The sequence below is a fragment of the Pteronotus mesoamericanus genome, unplaced genomic scaffold (assembly GCF_021234165.1).
Source record: "Pteronotus mesoamericanus isolate MK-2021 breed Mesoamerican mustached bat unplaced genomic scaffold, CSHL_Meso_final scaffold_21, whole genome shotgun sequence".
Lineage (NCBI taxonomy): Eukaryota > Metazoa > Chordata > Mammalia > Chiroptera > Mormoopidae > Pteronotus > Pteronotus mesoamericanus.
The window spans coordinates 2,783,044-2,799,134 of record NW_026555310.1 but is presented as its reverse complement, the minus strand read 5'-3'; the positions used below and the strand labels follow the sequence as shown (position 1 = coordinate 2,799,134).

The 16,091-nt window shown below is 48.2% G+C and overlaps 1 protein-coding gene across 1 annotated transcript; it reads right to left on the bottom strand.

The window, feature by feature from the left end:
• Nucleotides 1-7,194: 7,194 nt before the first annotated feature.
• On the bottom strand, nt 7,195-15,259 carry LOC129084569 (keratin, type II cytoskeletal 74-like). Its single transcript, XM_054590767.1, has 9 exons — nt 14,789-15,259; nt 13,958-14,172; nt 13,448-13,508; nt 12,853-12,948; nt 12,180-12,344; nt 10,102-10,227; nt 8,270-8,490; nt 7,826-7,860; nt 7,195-7,391 (listed from the first exon to the last, which is right to left on the bottom strand). Exons 1-9 carry the CDS (start codon nt 15,257-15,259, stop codon nt 7,195-7,197), a joined length of 1,587 nt encoding a protein of 528 aa, XP_054446742.1.
• Nucleotides 15,260-16,091: the final 832 nt, after the last annotated feature.

Here is a 16,091-nt window from a genome sequence, read left to right as displayed (position 1 = left end):
TCAGAGCCACTCATCTGGGGGCAGGATGGCTGTTCAGCAGGTTTGCAGCTGACAAGATCAAAGGTGAGCTCACCCCAGCAGAGCTGGGTATAAAGGTGGGAAGAGGGCTGTCCTGCCAGGGATTCAGCTCCGCTGCCCTCCTGCAGTGTCACTGCCAGAGAGGTACCTTCCAGGGCCGCCCCACTCCCTAGCTCAGCACCATGGCTGGAAGCACCCCCTCTGAGCTTTGCTGGCCATCTTCTTTCCAAGCTCACTCCAAACCTCTGGCAAAGTGTACACCCTTGGGGCTCTGAGGACCCAGGTCCTGGTCCTGCCGTGTGACCATGGGCAGGTCTCTCAGCTTTCTAAACCGTTGTTTCCACATCTCTAAGAAGGGGGATACTAATACCTACTCTCCAAAGTGGATGCCAGGCAACTTGTAAATAATAATAATGATGATGGTGATAATAAATAATAATAACCACACGGTGTGAGCTCTGCCAGGCACTGCTCTGAGCACTTCACCTACATTAACTCATTTAATTCTCACAAGAGCCTTATGAGGCAGATACTATTATTATCCCCATTTTATAGATGAAGGTACTGAGGCACAGGAAGTTAAGTACTTGACTCAATGTTGCACAGCTAGTGAGTAGCTTAGGCAGGATTTGAGCCAGGCAGCATGGCAGCAGTCTACACTCTCAGCCTCTACACTGTCCTGGCTTTCTCATGTACAAATACTCAGTGTGAATGCACATACCCAACTCTAGCCTCCCACAAGCTCAGGGTCCTATTTCCTGCTGTCCCTCCTACATCTGCACCACAGTGTGAAAAACTGAGCTCATACTTCCTATCCCACATGGGCTCTGCCATGCAATGAATGCCTACAGCCCTATCTGCCCAGGTGCTCCCTGCCCTCGGGAAGTCACCTGCCCTCTCCTGCCCCGGCTCCTCTGTATCTACGACCACTGCCATGGCCCAGGCTGCACCTTATTCTCTCTCCCTCTGGAATTCTGACAGTAGCCTCTTGGGCAGTCCTCCCTTGCCTGTCCCCCTGACCCCTCCCTGCAAGTCTGCTTCTGACTTCTCCCACACCCTGGCCAGCAAGATCTGATCCTTCGATCCCCTCTCAACCTTCTTTGCTCTTATGAAGAAAATTCATGTAATTTCAGGACTTGGGTGAAGATGGAGTGGGGGTGCTTATGAGACAATTACATGTTTCTCATACCCATCATGCTTTTCCCTGATGTTGTGCTCTGGGCTGCTCTCTAGCTCCTCACCCACCAGGGCAGGCTTGTCCTATCCTTTAAGACAAACCAACACCCTCTTTGATTTTCTCAGATTTCCTCCCCAAGCCCTCCTTAATAGTCTCAGATTTCCATACCCTCCCTCACAGGGTCCACTGCACCTTTCTGCACACAACCCTATTGCTTAGGTGCTGTGTGCATTCCTCCAGCCTCAAATTACCTAACAGGTCTCTGCCCATGGTCGGGTAATACTCTCGGCTCCTGCAGCCATAGGTCCCAGTGTTCGTGGTATGAACTGTGAATGCTTCTTGCTACCTGACAGGCATGTTCCAACATATCAGAGGGTGTGTGTGGGTGCACATCTGTATGTGGATGGACATGAACATGGACATGAGCAGAACAGGTATCCAGCCAGGAGGGACTGGCATGGCTGCCTGGTTGTCTGTGGTTGACAACCACAGTTGACATCAACTGTGATGGGTTAGTGCCTGATTGTACCAATTGTTAAATATCTTCAGTATCTTCCATAGACATGAACCTGTACGCCAACAAGCACATGTCTATGTGTGTGTACATGGGTTTTGGATGACCATCCACCTGACAATGGGCCCCAGCTTGAATTCGTTATTGCTTGCAGACCTCTATTCTTCCATTCTTTTACACTAGTGAAATACAAGCAAGAGCCAATTGTCTCATTTTCACTATATTCTTTTTCAATAGTAGCCACAAGGGGATGTGGTGACACACAGCTGGGGACCAAGTATGGGAATCAAATTCATTCATTCATTCATTCATTCAACATCCTTGAGACCATAAAGGCAGGAGAGGTTCTGACTATTTGGGCCTGTGAGAACATCTTTCTGAGGGGCAGGAAGATAGACAAGGACACTTCTCAAGGTCAGGGCATCCATTTCAATGAGACTTTCTCTACTAATGAACATGGATGAATCAGTTAAAGTCCTGCGCTATACCAAATTTGGAACCTGAGGAGAACATTTGTAAAGATCAGAAAATGATAGGGTCAGAGACCGCGGGAAAGGCACAGTGAGGAGAGGCAAGAAAGAGTGGGTATGGTTCCCGGGGACAAGGCGCAGACATCATGACTGCCATCTTCCTTTGCAATCAGTAGTTCATTTGCCAGTTACTGAGCAACCTCTGTGCTGTCATTTGGGGATGCAGGAAGTAAGAGGTCCCCCAATCCCCCAGCTTTGCCTTTGATTAATCAAATGGAGAGTAAATTATCTCCACCCTCCTACTGGCCCCGATGGCTCTCCCTACATTCATTTAAGGTTGCTATTTCCCATACGGTAGAAAAGGCTGAGAGCAAAGTCCAGGAATACAGTTTCTCTGGCCAATTCTCTGCTAACCCTCTCCCCCAAAGAATTTTATTTCTTATTTGGGTGAGATTCACATAATGTAAAGCAAGCCATTTTAAAGCAAACACTTCAGTAGCATATAGTTTATTCACAATGATAAGCAACCATCACCTCTACCTAGTTCCACACATATTCGTCCCCAAAAAAAACCCAATACCCAGCAGGCACTTCCCATTTCTTCTACCCTGATCCCTGCAACTACCAAATCTCTCTGGATTTACTTATTCTAGACATTTCAGATGAATGGAATCATAAAATATGTGACCTCTTGTGACTGGCTTCTTTCATTTAACATAATTTTTTCAAGGTTGATTCACACTGTGGCATGTATCAGTATGTTAGTCCTTTTTATGGCTGAACAATATTCCACTGTATGAATACACCACAATTTTTTTTATCCATTCATTCATTAATGGACATATGGGCTGTCTTAGTCCTTTCATGCTCCTGTAACAAATACCATAGGCAGCCTATGGTAGGCTAATACACAACAGAAATTTATTTCTTATAGTTCCAGAGTCTGGGAAGTCCAAGGTCAAGGTGTTAGCATAGTTGAATTCTGAAGAGAGTCCTCTTCTTGGTTCACAGCCAATGGCTTCTTGCTATGTCCTCACTGGTGAAAAGGGCTAGGGAGCTCTGTGGTCTCTTTTACTAGAACACTAATCTCATTCACAAGGATTCCACTCTCATAACCCAAGTATCTCCCAAAGGTCCCACCTCCTCATACCATCATTTTTGGAGGTTAGAATTTCAACATAAAAATTTCGGGGAAACACAAACATTCAGACCACAGCAGGCCGCTTCCACCTTTGGCTATTGTGAACAGTGCTGCTATGTAGATGCATGTACATGTATTTGTTTAAGCATTTGTTTTCAATTCTTTTGGGTATGTATATTTAGGAGTGGAATTGCTCGGTCATATGATAATCCAATGTTTAATTTTGTAAGGAACTGCCCAAGTGTTTTCCACAGTACCTCAACCATTTTACATTCCCTCAAGCAATGTGTAAATGCTCTAGTTTCTCCATATCCTCATCAACACTTTTTATTTTCCATTATTTTTTATTCCAGCGATTTTAGTGGGTGTGAAATGGTACCTCATTAGGGTTTGGATTTGCATTACCTTGATGACTGGTCATGTTAAACATTTTTTCATGTGCTTGTTGACCATTTGTATGTTTTCTCTGAAGAAAGACCATTAAAGTCCTTTATTCATTTTTAAATTGGGTTTGTCTTTTTGTCGTTGAGTGGTAAGAGTTCTTCATGTATTTTTGGTACTAGACCCTTATCAGAGACATGATTTTCAAATATTTTCTCATTCTTTAGGTTGTATTTAAACTTTCTTAATAATGTCCTTTGAGGTGTAGAAGTTTTTAATTTTGATGATACCCAATTTATCTATTTTCTCTTTTGTTGCTTGTGCTTTTGGTTGTATCTAAGAATTTTTTTACCAATCCAAGGTCATTAAGACTTATCCTTATGTTTTCTTCTAACTGTAGTATGATTTTAGCTCATATATTTAGGTTGTCGATCCATTTTTTAGTTAATTTTTGTATATGGTCTGAGGGGGGTGTCCAGCTTCATTCTTTTGCATAAGGGTATCCAATTGTCCCAGCGCTATTTGTTGAAGAGACTATTCTTTCCTCCATTGAGTGACCTTGGCACCCTTATCAAAATGGTCCTAGGTATATGGGTTTTATCCCACAAAATCTTTCACACAAATTGTGCTGGATAGAAAGATCTTAATAACATTATTCTCTGGGTGTCTCTGTTGAAGTGAAGCTCGCTTAAGTGTCTACTAATTTCTAAGCCCAACAAAGAATAAGGCTAGTCCTTGTCCTTGGGGACCCCAGCTCTGGTGGTGATGGAACCGGCCACAGAGAGAGATCACCTCAATCGCATGTGGAGATACCACAGTGGAAGTGAGCATCGGGCACTGCAAAGTCCTAGACTGTGGGCTCTCAGCCCAGCCAGGGATCCAGGAAAGCTTTCAAGAGGTGTGGATACCTGAGCAGAATCCCAAAGGAGCAGTAAATATTGCCCTGCATACTGAAGCCTGACCTGTGGAACTGAAGCTGGTTACCACTAGCCCTGACTCTGTGCTTTCCCCTTTTGGACTTCAGAGAAATCTCCACACTGAGCCCTAAAGAAAGTACACAGTCACCCCAGTGTGCTTCTCAGGATTTTAAGCCCCGGATGACAAAGAATCTCTTCATTTCTCATGTAAATAAGCTGCAACTACGGGGGTTGCCCCTCTGTCATCCTCAACACCCCAGCACAGGACACATTAACTCTGTCCCCCAAGACCACATTCCCTTATGCTCTGGGTACTTCGCTGTGCATTCAGCGCTGGACACAGCACTGGAGCCTCACAGTTCAGCTGTCCGAGGACTGCCTGCACCGTGGCCCTGGAAGAGGTGATTCTATGGATGGCTCATGGATCTCCCTAAAGGCTATTTCAAGATGCAGGTCCTATCCACCCCCTCACCCCTGTTCCTCTAACTGGGTTGCTGGGAATTCGGTCTTTTGGGAAAGGCAAGGCATTGGTGCTGGAAGGGACCTTAGGGGTTTCTGTTCCTGGGGTTCATGACCCAGGGAGTCCATGGATAAGATTTGGGGAGGTATCTGTGAATCTCTGAACATGCAAACATAATTCTGTACACTTTCCAAGGGAAAAGTTCCATAATTTTCATCAAATCTCAAAGGGGTCATGAGACACCAGGTTAAGAGCCACTGGTTTGGCCTAAGAGTAGCAGGTGACTGGCTGGTGGCCAAGCTGCAAAAGAACCCCATAACTCCCAGAGCACTATTCCCAGTGCTCACAGTGATGACCCAGTGGCATCAGAGAGAGACTTTGGGCAGAAAGCCCACCAGACCTGGGATCTTGCCTTCCTGAGGTTTATTGTGTCCTGGTGCACACAGAAGAAGACCTCCTTACTATAGGAAAGGCATAGAGAGGTCAATGGAGGTGGCATCTTGGGACTAGAAGCCCCACTCTCACTAGGCCCTGCCCCTGTTGTGCTGAGGGCTGTAGGCGGAACATCTCCGTAAGCTTGTAACACGAAGCCAATCAGAAAGCTGACAAAAGGGCTGAATTCTCCCAGCCAAAACTGAGGGACTTGGAAGTCCACTACTGACTTCAGAAAACCTGAGGCCTCCCACCCATCACCAAAACAAACACACAAAACCTGCCATAATGGTGTGATTTAAGCTCTCTCTTTAGTAAACCATGTGCTCATCTTCGTGATTATTTGATAAAACTCCCTTCCTCTTCCAGGAAGTCTTCCTTGCTTACTTTCTCCATTTTAGTCACTTCTCAGCATTGCTGCACTGGGCTGCCCTTCCCTGATTTGCATGAGTGCATGGCTTTGCAGGTGTGTCCACCTCTCCCATCAGCCTGAGATCACCCCCACAGCAAGCTGCTCTGGTCTGCCTCTAGCCCCCGAAAAGGCTGTGCACGTGTGTGAGGTAAAGCACATTATCATTAGGGGCAATTTGGAAAGACTGACACACTGGCAGGAGGGCACCCCAACATTACGCAAGAGCAGTTTATTGAATATACCGCAGAAATTCAATGTCCTTGACTCAAGCAAAAGGGGAAGTGGGTGTTGCCATTCCTAGGAATATTTACATTAGGAGCCATGACTTCTGGGCTGGGAGGTACCGCCAAAAACAGGTCAAATTCCCCTCACTGAACAAAGCTCAGGACAAAAGGATTGAGTCAGAAATTACTCCAAGAGACAGCCCCAAAAAGAAAAACCAAATATAAATCACATATACCCACAGTCCTTGACAAAAAGGCAGTGTAACTACACTGCCTTCAACAAAAGAATAATGGATTTGACATTCCCTTTGTTAGAGAGGCAGTGTCACACCTTGGAAAGAACATAGACACCGGGGTCAGCTAGACTTGGCTCGTCTCCTGACCCTGGCACTCAGTGGGTAACAGGAACAAGTTCTGCAGCCTCTCAGAGGATGGAGCTTTTCATCTGTCCCAAGGATGCTGACTGTATCTTGCAGGGTGGGAGAGAATTAAAGGCCATGCAGATAGGGAGTTTGGCACGTAGTAGGTTCTTGACTAGTGGTAGTCACTATTACTGATAATAAAGGTAGTGGGTGGGTGGCACAGGTAGCAGAGGACTCCCAGTTCTCCTTCACTTGGCCTTGTGAACATGGGCACAGCTGGCATGTGAGAGTACACATATTTTCTCCTGAATAATGGAGTGGTTCTGCAAAGACCTTTCCCCCTCCCCATCCCAGCCTCCCTCCCCTTCGCCCTCTCCCTCCTCTCCTCTCTGTAGGGATAATCATAGCTACCCAGGGCCAAGAAGATAATTACAGCTTGTTCCCCTAAGACCTCTGTCAGTTGAAGGCAGCAGGGAAAACAAGAAGTCACAAAGTCCACATGGGACATGATGAAACAGGGAGGTGACAGTTCCAATCAGATCTTGACAGTAAGATAAGACACAGTATGGAAGGCCGAGGGTTTTAGGACTTGGGGTGAGGGATTGGGGTGTGGCAGGCATCTTCGGGCAGGGCATCGGCAAGGGCCCCTCTTGTCTGAGGTGCTGAAGTAGGTGGAGTTGTATGACTTATCGGATGGCTTTCCTGGCTGGGGCACTGACTGGGACGCTCTTGCCTTGAGAGTCCTTGAGGTCTCCCCCACGTGCCCCTTTGGTCCTGGTCTGCTCATTCCGGGTGCTGCCGGAGCTTCCCTCTGCACCGCTGGCACTAAGGTTGGTGCTGGCGGAGGAGCCGGGGTGGTAGCTGCTTGCATTGCTGATAACGGCTGAGGAGAAAGAGCCAAGAGCAAGGAAGGAGGGCAGTGGAGTCAGTCAGCAGGTAAGCCAACCCCTTGAATCCCACAGCAGCCCTCAAAGATGAATTAAGACCCTATTGTGAGCCTGGACAGACATGCTCCCTGCTCTCCTGGAGATTCTAGTACCATTTGGCTCCCAAGACTATAATCTCAACCCTTCCTCTCAATGATGATGCCCCAGGGGAAAGCTAGAAAGGACATGGGGTGGGCATGACTTCAGCCACTGTTTCCATGGGACAAAAGGGGACTAAGTTTCCTTTGAAGCCAGAGAACCTTCACAACAGTACCAGAAACTCCTAACTGGGGGGATACAGTGAGTGGAGGAGGCATCGCCTTATCCTGGGGTCCCCGGCTTCCCCATCCTGCCAGAATCCCCACCCAACCCATCTCTCAAGGACACTCACAGATGCTCACAGAGGATGGATTCTCACCAGACATCCTGAAAAACAGAAAATTAGAGAAGAAGAAAACCTTGGGGCCATGTCCAGATTCAGCTAAACCTTGATGGGCCCCTGCTTTTATGTGTATACAGTTTTAATTCATTCTTATAACAACCCATGAGATGGAGCTTATAATTCTCATTTTATAGGTGAGAAAATAGAGACACAGGGACATTAAATGATTTACCAAAACCAAACAGCTGGTATGTGGCAAAGGAGAAATTAAACCCAGGTTTGTCTGGCCCCACTGGTTCTTTTCACAGAACCACCAACCACCTGTGCTTCATGGCTCACATCTGACCTCCTCTTGCAGGAAGCTCCCAAAAAGCTCCTTATCCCCACACGGAGCTACCCACAGCCCCTTCTCCCTGGGCACCATGGCATTCCCCCACCGTCACCCACTTTTACCGGCACTCCTCGCTCTCCAGCAGCTTGCGGTAAGTGGCGATCTCCATGTCCAGGGCCAGCTTCAGGCTCATGAGCTCCTGGTACTCGCGCAGCATCCGGGCCAGCTCCTCCTTGGCCTGGTGCAGGGCGATCTCCAGCTCATCCAGCTTGGCCCGGGCATCCTTCAGGGCATTGTCCCCCCGCTGCTCAGCATCAGCGATGGCTGTCTCCAGGTTGATGCACTAAAAGGCAAAGAACAGGGAGATCATCAAAACACAAAATAATTTTTAGATCTTAAAGGTTGAGTAGCAGAACCCACTCCCATTACAGATAAGGCCCAAGGTAACAGCAGGTAATATCTGCCGAACCAACACCAGAACCTGGCTCTCCTCTATTTTCTGCTGCAGATGGATATTTAAAGCTATTGTGAAAAGCTGTCAGAGCAGTTGCACTTCAGGACTGAAAGCAGAGACTTTGGTGTTTGAAAAGCTGTCTAGTGCCTGGGGTTGGAGGCCATCGGTGGCTGTAGCTCCCAAGTATGTCAGGTCCAGAAGAATCATGCTGAGACCCCAGCCAGGATGCCCCTCCAGATCAGATAGCATGCCAACTGCCACTGTGATGGGATTTCTGGATAATTACTGTAGGCCATCTCCCAGCAGGAGCCCTTCCTAGCCTTCAGCTCCAAGAGTGAGTGCCTCTGGACTGTTCCAGAACCCTGTGAGGATGGTCTGTCTAGATGGTCCCCCAGTCTGGCCTGAGTGGGTCAAGGAGTCTTTCCTTAGAGCAGGAGGGTAACGGCCAGAAATTAGACCCATGGCCTGAGAAACTGGGCTCTGATGAACACGTCGCAGCCCTGTGATGACAGGTACTAACAGAGGAGGAGCAGTCCACATGCAGAGTCAGGAAGCTGTCCTTGTGTTCCCAGCATTGCCTGCATGGAAGGTTGTGAGATGCAGGGAGGAGAACAGGCAGTTCTGTCACCAGCAGAGTTGACCTGGTTCTTTGGGGAGAACACAGGAAGGATTCTCCACCCCTTAAAATCATTTCCCCACTGACAGTGTTTTAGGTTTGCTGCTTCCAGGTAAGACAGGACCTCTCGGGTGAAATAGAAATGATACTGCAGCACATGGCAGGGGGCCCAGAGGGCCTTACCTGCTGTCATTCTCACTTGGTCACCCTGAGGGGCACTGGATGCACACACACCCCACATGTACTGAGTGTGCAATGGGGGGAGGAGGAGGCATGGGGCCTGCACTCAGAGGGTCACACCTGAAGGGGACATGGGGTTCCCTTCATTGCACAGACACAGAAAAAGTCTGAGAAAGAGGGAGAAAGAAAGAGGAAACCAGGATTTTAATCCTTGCTCTGTTAATAACCAGCTAGGGCAGTGGTCCCCAACATTTTTGGCACCAGAGACTGGTTTCTTTTCATGGAAGACAATTTTTCCAGGGTGGGAGGATGGTTTCAAGATGATTCCAGAGCATAACGTTCAAGCTCACCTCCTGCTGTGCGGCCCAGTTCCTAACAGGCCCGGACCAATACTAGTTCGAGGCCCGGAGGTTGTGGGCCCCTGAGCTGGAGACCCTGAGCAAGTCACTTCCCCTCTCCAGCCGTTTCCTTACCTAAACTGTGGAGTCAGATGAAATAAACTCCAGGCCCCTCCCAATTCTGAGCAGGGTGCCTGCTCTGATGGCCAGGGTACCGAGGCAAGGTGGGGAAGAGGGAGTGTGGATGGCCAAGGGACTCCCAAACCCAGGTGGGGGAGGTTTGCTTTTTACTAAAGACTGGGCTCCAATTTCTCCATCACAGGGGGTGCAGTTGACCCTGGTATTCTCTGCGGGGTTGCTGCCCACCTGCTTCCTCACACTGGCAGTCTCACACTGGATCCTCTGAATAAGCCGATTCAGCTCTGACATCTCGCTCTTGGTCTTCTTAAGGTCGTCACCGTGCCGGCCAGCTGCCAGCTGCAGCTCCTGGATCTGGTTTCCCAGAGATAGAAAGTTGGTGATGAGACAGGACTGTCCACCCCTCTTCAAGGTAGGGGAAGGGTCCTGAGCAAACACTTCCTGTCACCTCTGAAACGAGCCAGGGGAGGTGGCTCCAGAGCAGAACGTGACAGAGCCAGGACCTGAGCATTCTTCCTGCTGTTTGGTGGTGGTTCTGACAAAGAAGTCTACAGGCTTCCCTGAGCAGAACCTGTTTGTTGGGCCTGTCCTCTTTTTTCATCACTGTTCCTAGTCTTTCCTGGGTTGAATAAAGGAAGGAGATAGTTTGCCTTTATGAAGCATTTCCAAAATATAAGAAGAACTCTGACCCTTTCCATTTATTTAGTACTTCTTTGTAGAGGCATCCTTTAAAGGCCAGGTTCTGTTCAGGTCCTGGGGATACAGCTGTGTACAGGTTGAATGACGTCCCTGCACCCCATGAGATGTACATTGTCTTGCAGCCTTTTCATATGAACAGGCGAGGGCTGAGGAAGCTGAGGGCAGCACATATCCTCTGGGTGGTGGGATTTTTGGCTCAGGGCTTGTAGCTCAAATCTTTCCCTCTCCCTTTGGAGAAGAGAAGAGGGGCTCACATGGCCATACATTGAGGCAAGGAACCTGTATGCTTGCTGTCCTTGGGCTTTAGTGAAGTCCTCCCACACTGATTGGAAAAGGAGTCCCAGCTTTTGGGCTCTCTGAGCAGCACCATAGTGGTGGTCAAGAGCAAGTGCCTTATGAAAGGCAGCAAAAGGAAACCAAGAACAAAGTGTTTGATCCATTTTCTTAAAAAGATTGGTGTGATGTGAAAGTACCAGCCATGTTCGATTTATGAAATATTGGAAAAACACTAGTCAAAAGAACTCAAAGAAACAAAAGTGCATCTGATGGTCCCAAGGGTCATGTTTTTTAAGTAGTGAAGTTGCATTTATAAAATTCAAGCTAATTACTGAGGATATTCAGGGCAAAAACTGCCTGGCTAACTTTCACAGCATGGATCTTACCTGTGACAAAATGTGCTCCATGGTCAAAAAATCGCATACCATGATTGAAGCTAACTTGATGTCAAGACTACCAATGGTTATTTGCTTTGTCTATGCTGTGTTGGTTTTACTAAAACAATGCACTAATCAGATTTGGAGGACCTCTTATGCTCAGCATCAACAGGCCCGCCAAATCCAGATGATGGAAATCATAACTTGAGAGGTGCAGACAAAAGTCTTGAAAGAAGCAGTCAGTAAATTGATTCCAGAAAGCATTGGAAAAGACATAAAAAAGATTTGCCAATCTATTTTTCTGCTCCATGATGTCTTTTTTTGGAAAAGTCAAAATTCTGAAGAATCAAAGGTTTGAGTTGAAAAAATGCAAGGAGCTTCATGGTAAAGGTAGCAGTTATGGAAAAGCTACTGGGGAATGAGACAGGTGCTAAAATTGAAAGAGCTGATAGATATGAACCCCCAGTCCAAGAATCTATTTAAAATTCATGGTTTTAATGATGACAATAAAAATCCTATTTGTGAGGGGTTTTTTTAATGAAAAAGATAGAAAAGAGTTCTTGGCTTCCTCTTCTTCCTCTCTGGCCCACCCCAGCTCACCCATAGCCACTGTCCTTTATGTGTGTTCCTCTCCTTCTGCCCCATGGCAACACACTCCAACCCTGGCCAAACTCTTGTTTAATGACAAGAACATCTTGTTTTTTGACCCCACTGGAGGTTTGCCTGTCCTTTTATGTTGGATATGCCCATTCATACCAGTTTTATGATTCATCTTTGATAATGGTCTCTGTCGAGGATTCCTTTTGGGCAAAATGTCATTAAACCATTGATTATAACCACTTTTTCATTCAGCACATCTAAAAACGTATCTCTCCCATTCACTGGCAGGGATGTCTTTTCCTAAAAAAAAAAAAGGATTGTTGGAGGAGGGAGACCCCCCACCCCAGTGCCCACCTTGCTCTGGTACAAGGCCTCGGCTTCAGCCTTGCTCTTCAGGGCAATCTTTTCATATTGGGCGCGGACCTCAGTGATGATGCTGTCCAAATTCAGGTCCCGGTTGTTGTCCATGGACAAGATGACGGAGGTCTCACTCGCGTGAGTCTGGATCTGGGCCATCTCCTGAGTTGAGAAGTGAGGACAGAATCAGGGTCTCCCAGCTTCCCTCCTGTTCCCATCAGTCTTCTGGGCCTGCAGCCCCTGACAGAATGAGTAAAAGTGGGGGCAGGAAGTGCCTGCTGGAGATCTGCCTGTTGCAGCCGAGAGAGAAGGCTCACAGTAGCAAGGCACACCCCATATAGGCAACAGGCACTGGAAGGCATTTCCTACAATTTACAGCATCAAGAATTTGTGCTTCAGTAGGACTTCATGGGGTCATTTTTTCCTGCCTGTGAGCAAGGTCACTTGCGCGACTCAGATGAGATTGTCACCTGTGTCTATGGTCTCTGGGGACCAGGATCCTACACTTCATTTGGTCTCCCAGTACAGGGTTTTGCATCTTTCCGTCAAAACAGCCGTCATACATTTTACCCTAAATCCCTCCTATTGCCATCTCCCTGGAAGACCTAGGTGAAGTTCTCAACTAGAAAGAAGTGGAATGTGGAATGAGGAGGAGGAGGAGTGTCCTCACCGCATCATACAGGCACTTGAAGAACTTGATATCTTTCTCCAGAGAGTCCACTTTGGCCTGGAGCTCTACCTTGACCGCGTAGGCTGCATCTGCATCCTGCCAAGAGGCACCCAGAGCCGTTGGTCCATACACCCTTCATTCTGTCAGCTGTCCTTTCCCCACCCCAAAGCCATCTGATTTTTCTATGTTTTGCCCACAAAAGGAAGCATATTGATGAATAAAATCACTCAATGTTGCTTTTCTCTCAGACTCATTGAATCTTTGGGAACAGGGAAAGAACAATGAGGACTGCTCTTTGCCTATTACACCTGAAGAAAACAGTCCCGAGAGGAGGAATGAGTTTCCTCAGTCACACAGGAACGTTGAGCTGAACCAGAGTTTCCCAATTACCAGACCAGGATTCTCTCCTGTCTGTCTTTGTCCCTTTCCTGGGTGTATGCCCTGCCTCTTCAACTTGCTGGAGACCAAAACTATGGCTCTATCCCCATTCAGGCACCAGCCCCACCTCAGGAGGCCTGGGTTGAAGTCCTGAGCAGAGCTAGTTAGGATGGGGGTGCAGGAGAGGACAGAATCCTTAGTCTCTTCTCTCCCTTACCTTCTTGAGCACCACAAACTCGTTCTCAGCTGCTGTGCGCCGATTAATCTCCACCTCATACCTGCAGGCCAGGAAAGAAGAAAGCAGAGGCCTCAGTCACAATAGCCAAGTAACCTTATCTTCCCTCTGGCTGCGCAAGTGCTCAGGATACAGGGTCCCCACAAGATCTCCTAGAGGTGAGCACTGCAGAGGCTTATGGTGGCAGTACTATGTTCCTGAGTTACATCATTTACATTCTACTTGCTAGATCCTAGGAAAACATTCAAGTGCATATTACATTCCCCAGATTGGCCAGTAAAGCAGTCAGCAGATCAGCGAGCATAGGAACTTCTTCCTATCAACCAGATAGGAAGTCATCAAACAACGTAGGTCTTTTCCCTCCAACCAGAGAATAGGTGTGAACCCCTGACCCTGGTGCTTGCTCCCTCCCCTCCTAAAACGGCTCAAATATTGGGTTACCTCAGGAGCCTCTGAAAACATGACCCATGAAATTTGGTGGCCGATGCTCACCTTTTCTTGTAGTCCTCCACCAGGTCCCGCATGCCCTTCAGTTCTGAGTCCAGCCGCACCCTGTCCCCAGACAGCGTCTCCACCTGCTTCCGCAGGGTGCTGATGTAGCCCTCGTACACGGGCTCCAGGTTCTTCTTGCAGCTGTTCAAGTCCAGCTGCTGCAGCAGCTCCCACTTTGTCTCTAACACCTGGTTCTGCTGCTCCAGGAATCGCACCTGGAACCACAATGGATGCTGTCATGTCCCGTGGACATATACCATTGACTCCCCATGTTATATCGATTTTTCCTAAAGTTATTTGACTCAAGTCCTGACTCTCCTAGTGCAATTCCATAAACTAGACCCTTTGCAAGTGCTCATTCCACAGCCTCCTGGACAAAATCATTTATTTACTGAAAAAAGGGAGTTCACAGCTTTCTTCTGACACCTGACCCAGAGCACAGGAGATGTTCTGCCCTGTGTCTGTATGTGTTTCTTCTGTACTATGAGCCTTTCCCTCTAAATAGTGCAAATTCTTTTAACCCCTCATCATATTTAAAGAGCTAAAGGTTCATCCAGCCATCCTCCAGAAACCTGTCACTTCTTTCTCAAGGTTTCTGAATGGCTACCCTTCACCCAATTTCCCATCTTTCTCTGTTCCCCAGAGGGAGCAATGCATTCATTCATTCCTTTGTGCTGCCCAGCTTACAGGTCTGTTCTTCTCTGCATTATGATCAGAGAGCCCTTCTTGAGGTCCAACAGCCTTTGCATTCACAGCACCCTGTGCACTCCCAGGCAGCCGGCATCACTCATGCCTCACTGGACTGTCTTCTCCTCCTCCTGTGAGACCCACCTTGTCGATGAAGGAGGCAAATTTGTTGTTCAGAGCCTTGATCTGCTCCCGCTCCTGGGCACGCACTTGCTGGATCTTGGGGTCCAACTCCACATTGAGGGGGGCCAGGAGGTTCTTGTTGACAGTGACCTGATGGATGCCCCCAGGTAGGGACATGGATGGGCACACAGGCCCCAGAGAAACTCTGCCAAATATGCTTCCAGCAAAGCCAGGGACCCGGCCTCCTCCATACCCAGAGCCAGGCCAGAAGCTGTAACCTCCCGCCCGAACACTACCAGCAGCCACTTTCAAGGAAACACACCGATCTCCTCCGAGACTGTAGAGGCTCTGGCTGCCAAAGCCAGTCCCAGCTCCTTTGCCAGCCCCACGGTAAGAAGCCACACTGCCCACGGCCTTCCTCAGCACCACTGATGAGCACCCACTGAAACCACCCTTGTCACCACCAGACTTGATGTTCAGTTGCCGGCTCATAGTGGGAAAGGAGAGCTGACAGAGCCGGAGAAAAGCAGCCACGAACAGAGAGAGAACACCGATGGGACACCCAGAGGGCTGGCTCCTTTTATCCTGTCGAGCCCTGGACGCCGGAAAAGGGCGTCTCTCCACTCTATCTTCTCCTCCTGCTACAGGGCCAGGGGCCAAAGGCAATTTGCTGAACAGATATCTCCAAGCCCTTTGCAGTAACAAAGCACCTCTGATAGTGAGCAGAATATGCTGCCCTTGCAGACTGGAGGGGTCTAATGGGGTGTTTCTCTGTGCTCCTAATTAGGGACCTAGAGAGTTATCCCCTTCAGAGATCTTCTACCTTTGCTTTTCCAGGGCTGCCTCCATCTAGCTTATCTAACACAAAGGAGCAGGAGAAATACCTGGCTTTGTCCAAGATGGCTCATCCAAAAAAACCCAGGTTCCTCCCCAGAGGCCCCATCTCCCTATTATCTGGTCTTATTGAGGAGCTGGGGTGTTCATGCTGGAGGAGACTTGAGAAGGACATGATAGGTGTCTTTAAAGATCTGGACTCAAGAAAAAAGTTTTCGGGGCCACTCTCTAGGTCACTGTAAGAGCCATAGCTGTCCAGCAATGGAACAGACCCCAGGAAGTCAGTGGAAAGGACCACATGGCCCCCCAGGAGGGGTACTGTCTGAGCTTTCTGTACCGAGCAGGGCCTGTGTAGTAGTGACCTTGACGTTGCCTTTTCAACGGTGTGAACTTTTTCAGGAGCTTGCAGTTCCTGCAGCGGAATTTCTTTTTCCTGGACAAGGTGATCTGATCCATCCTAGGAGGTCGAGCCATGGACATGGAGCATCCT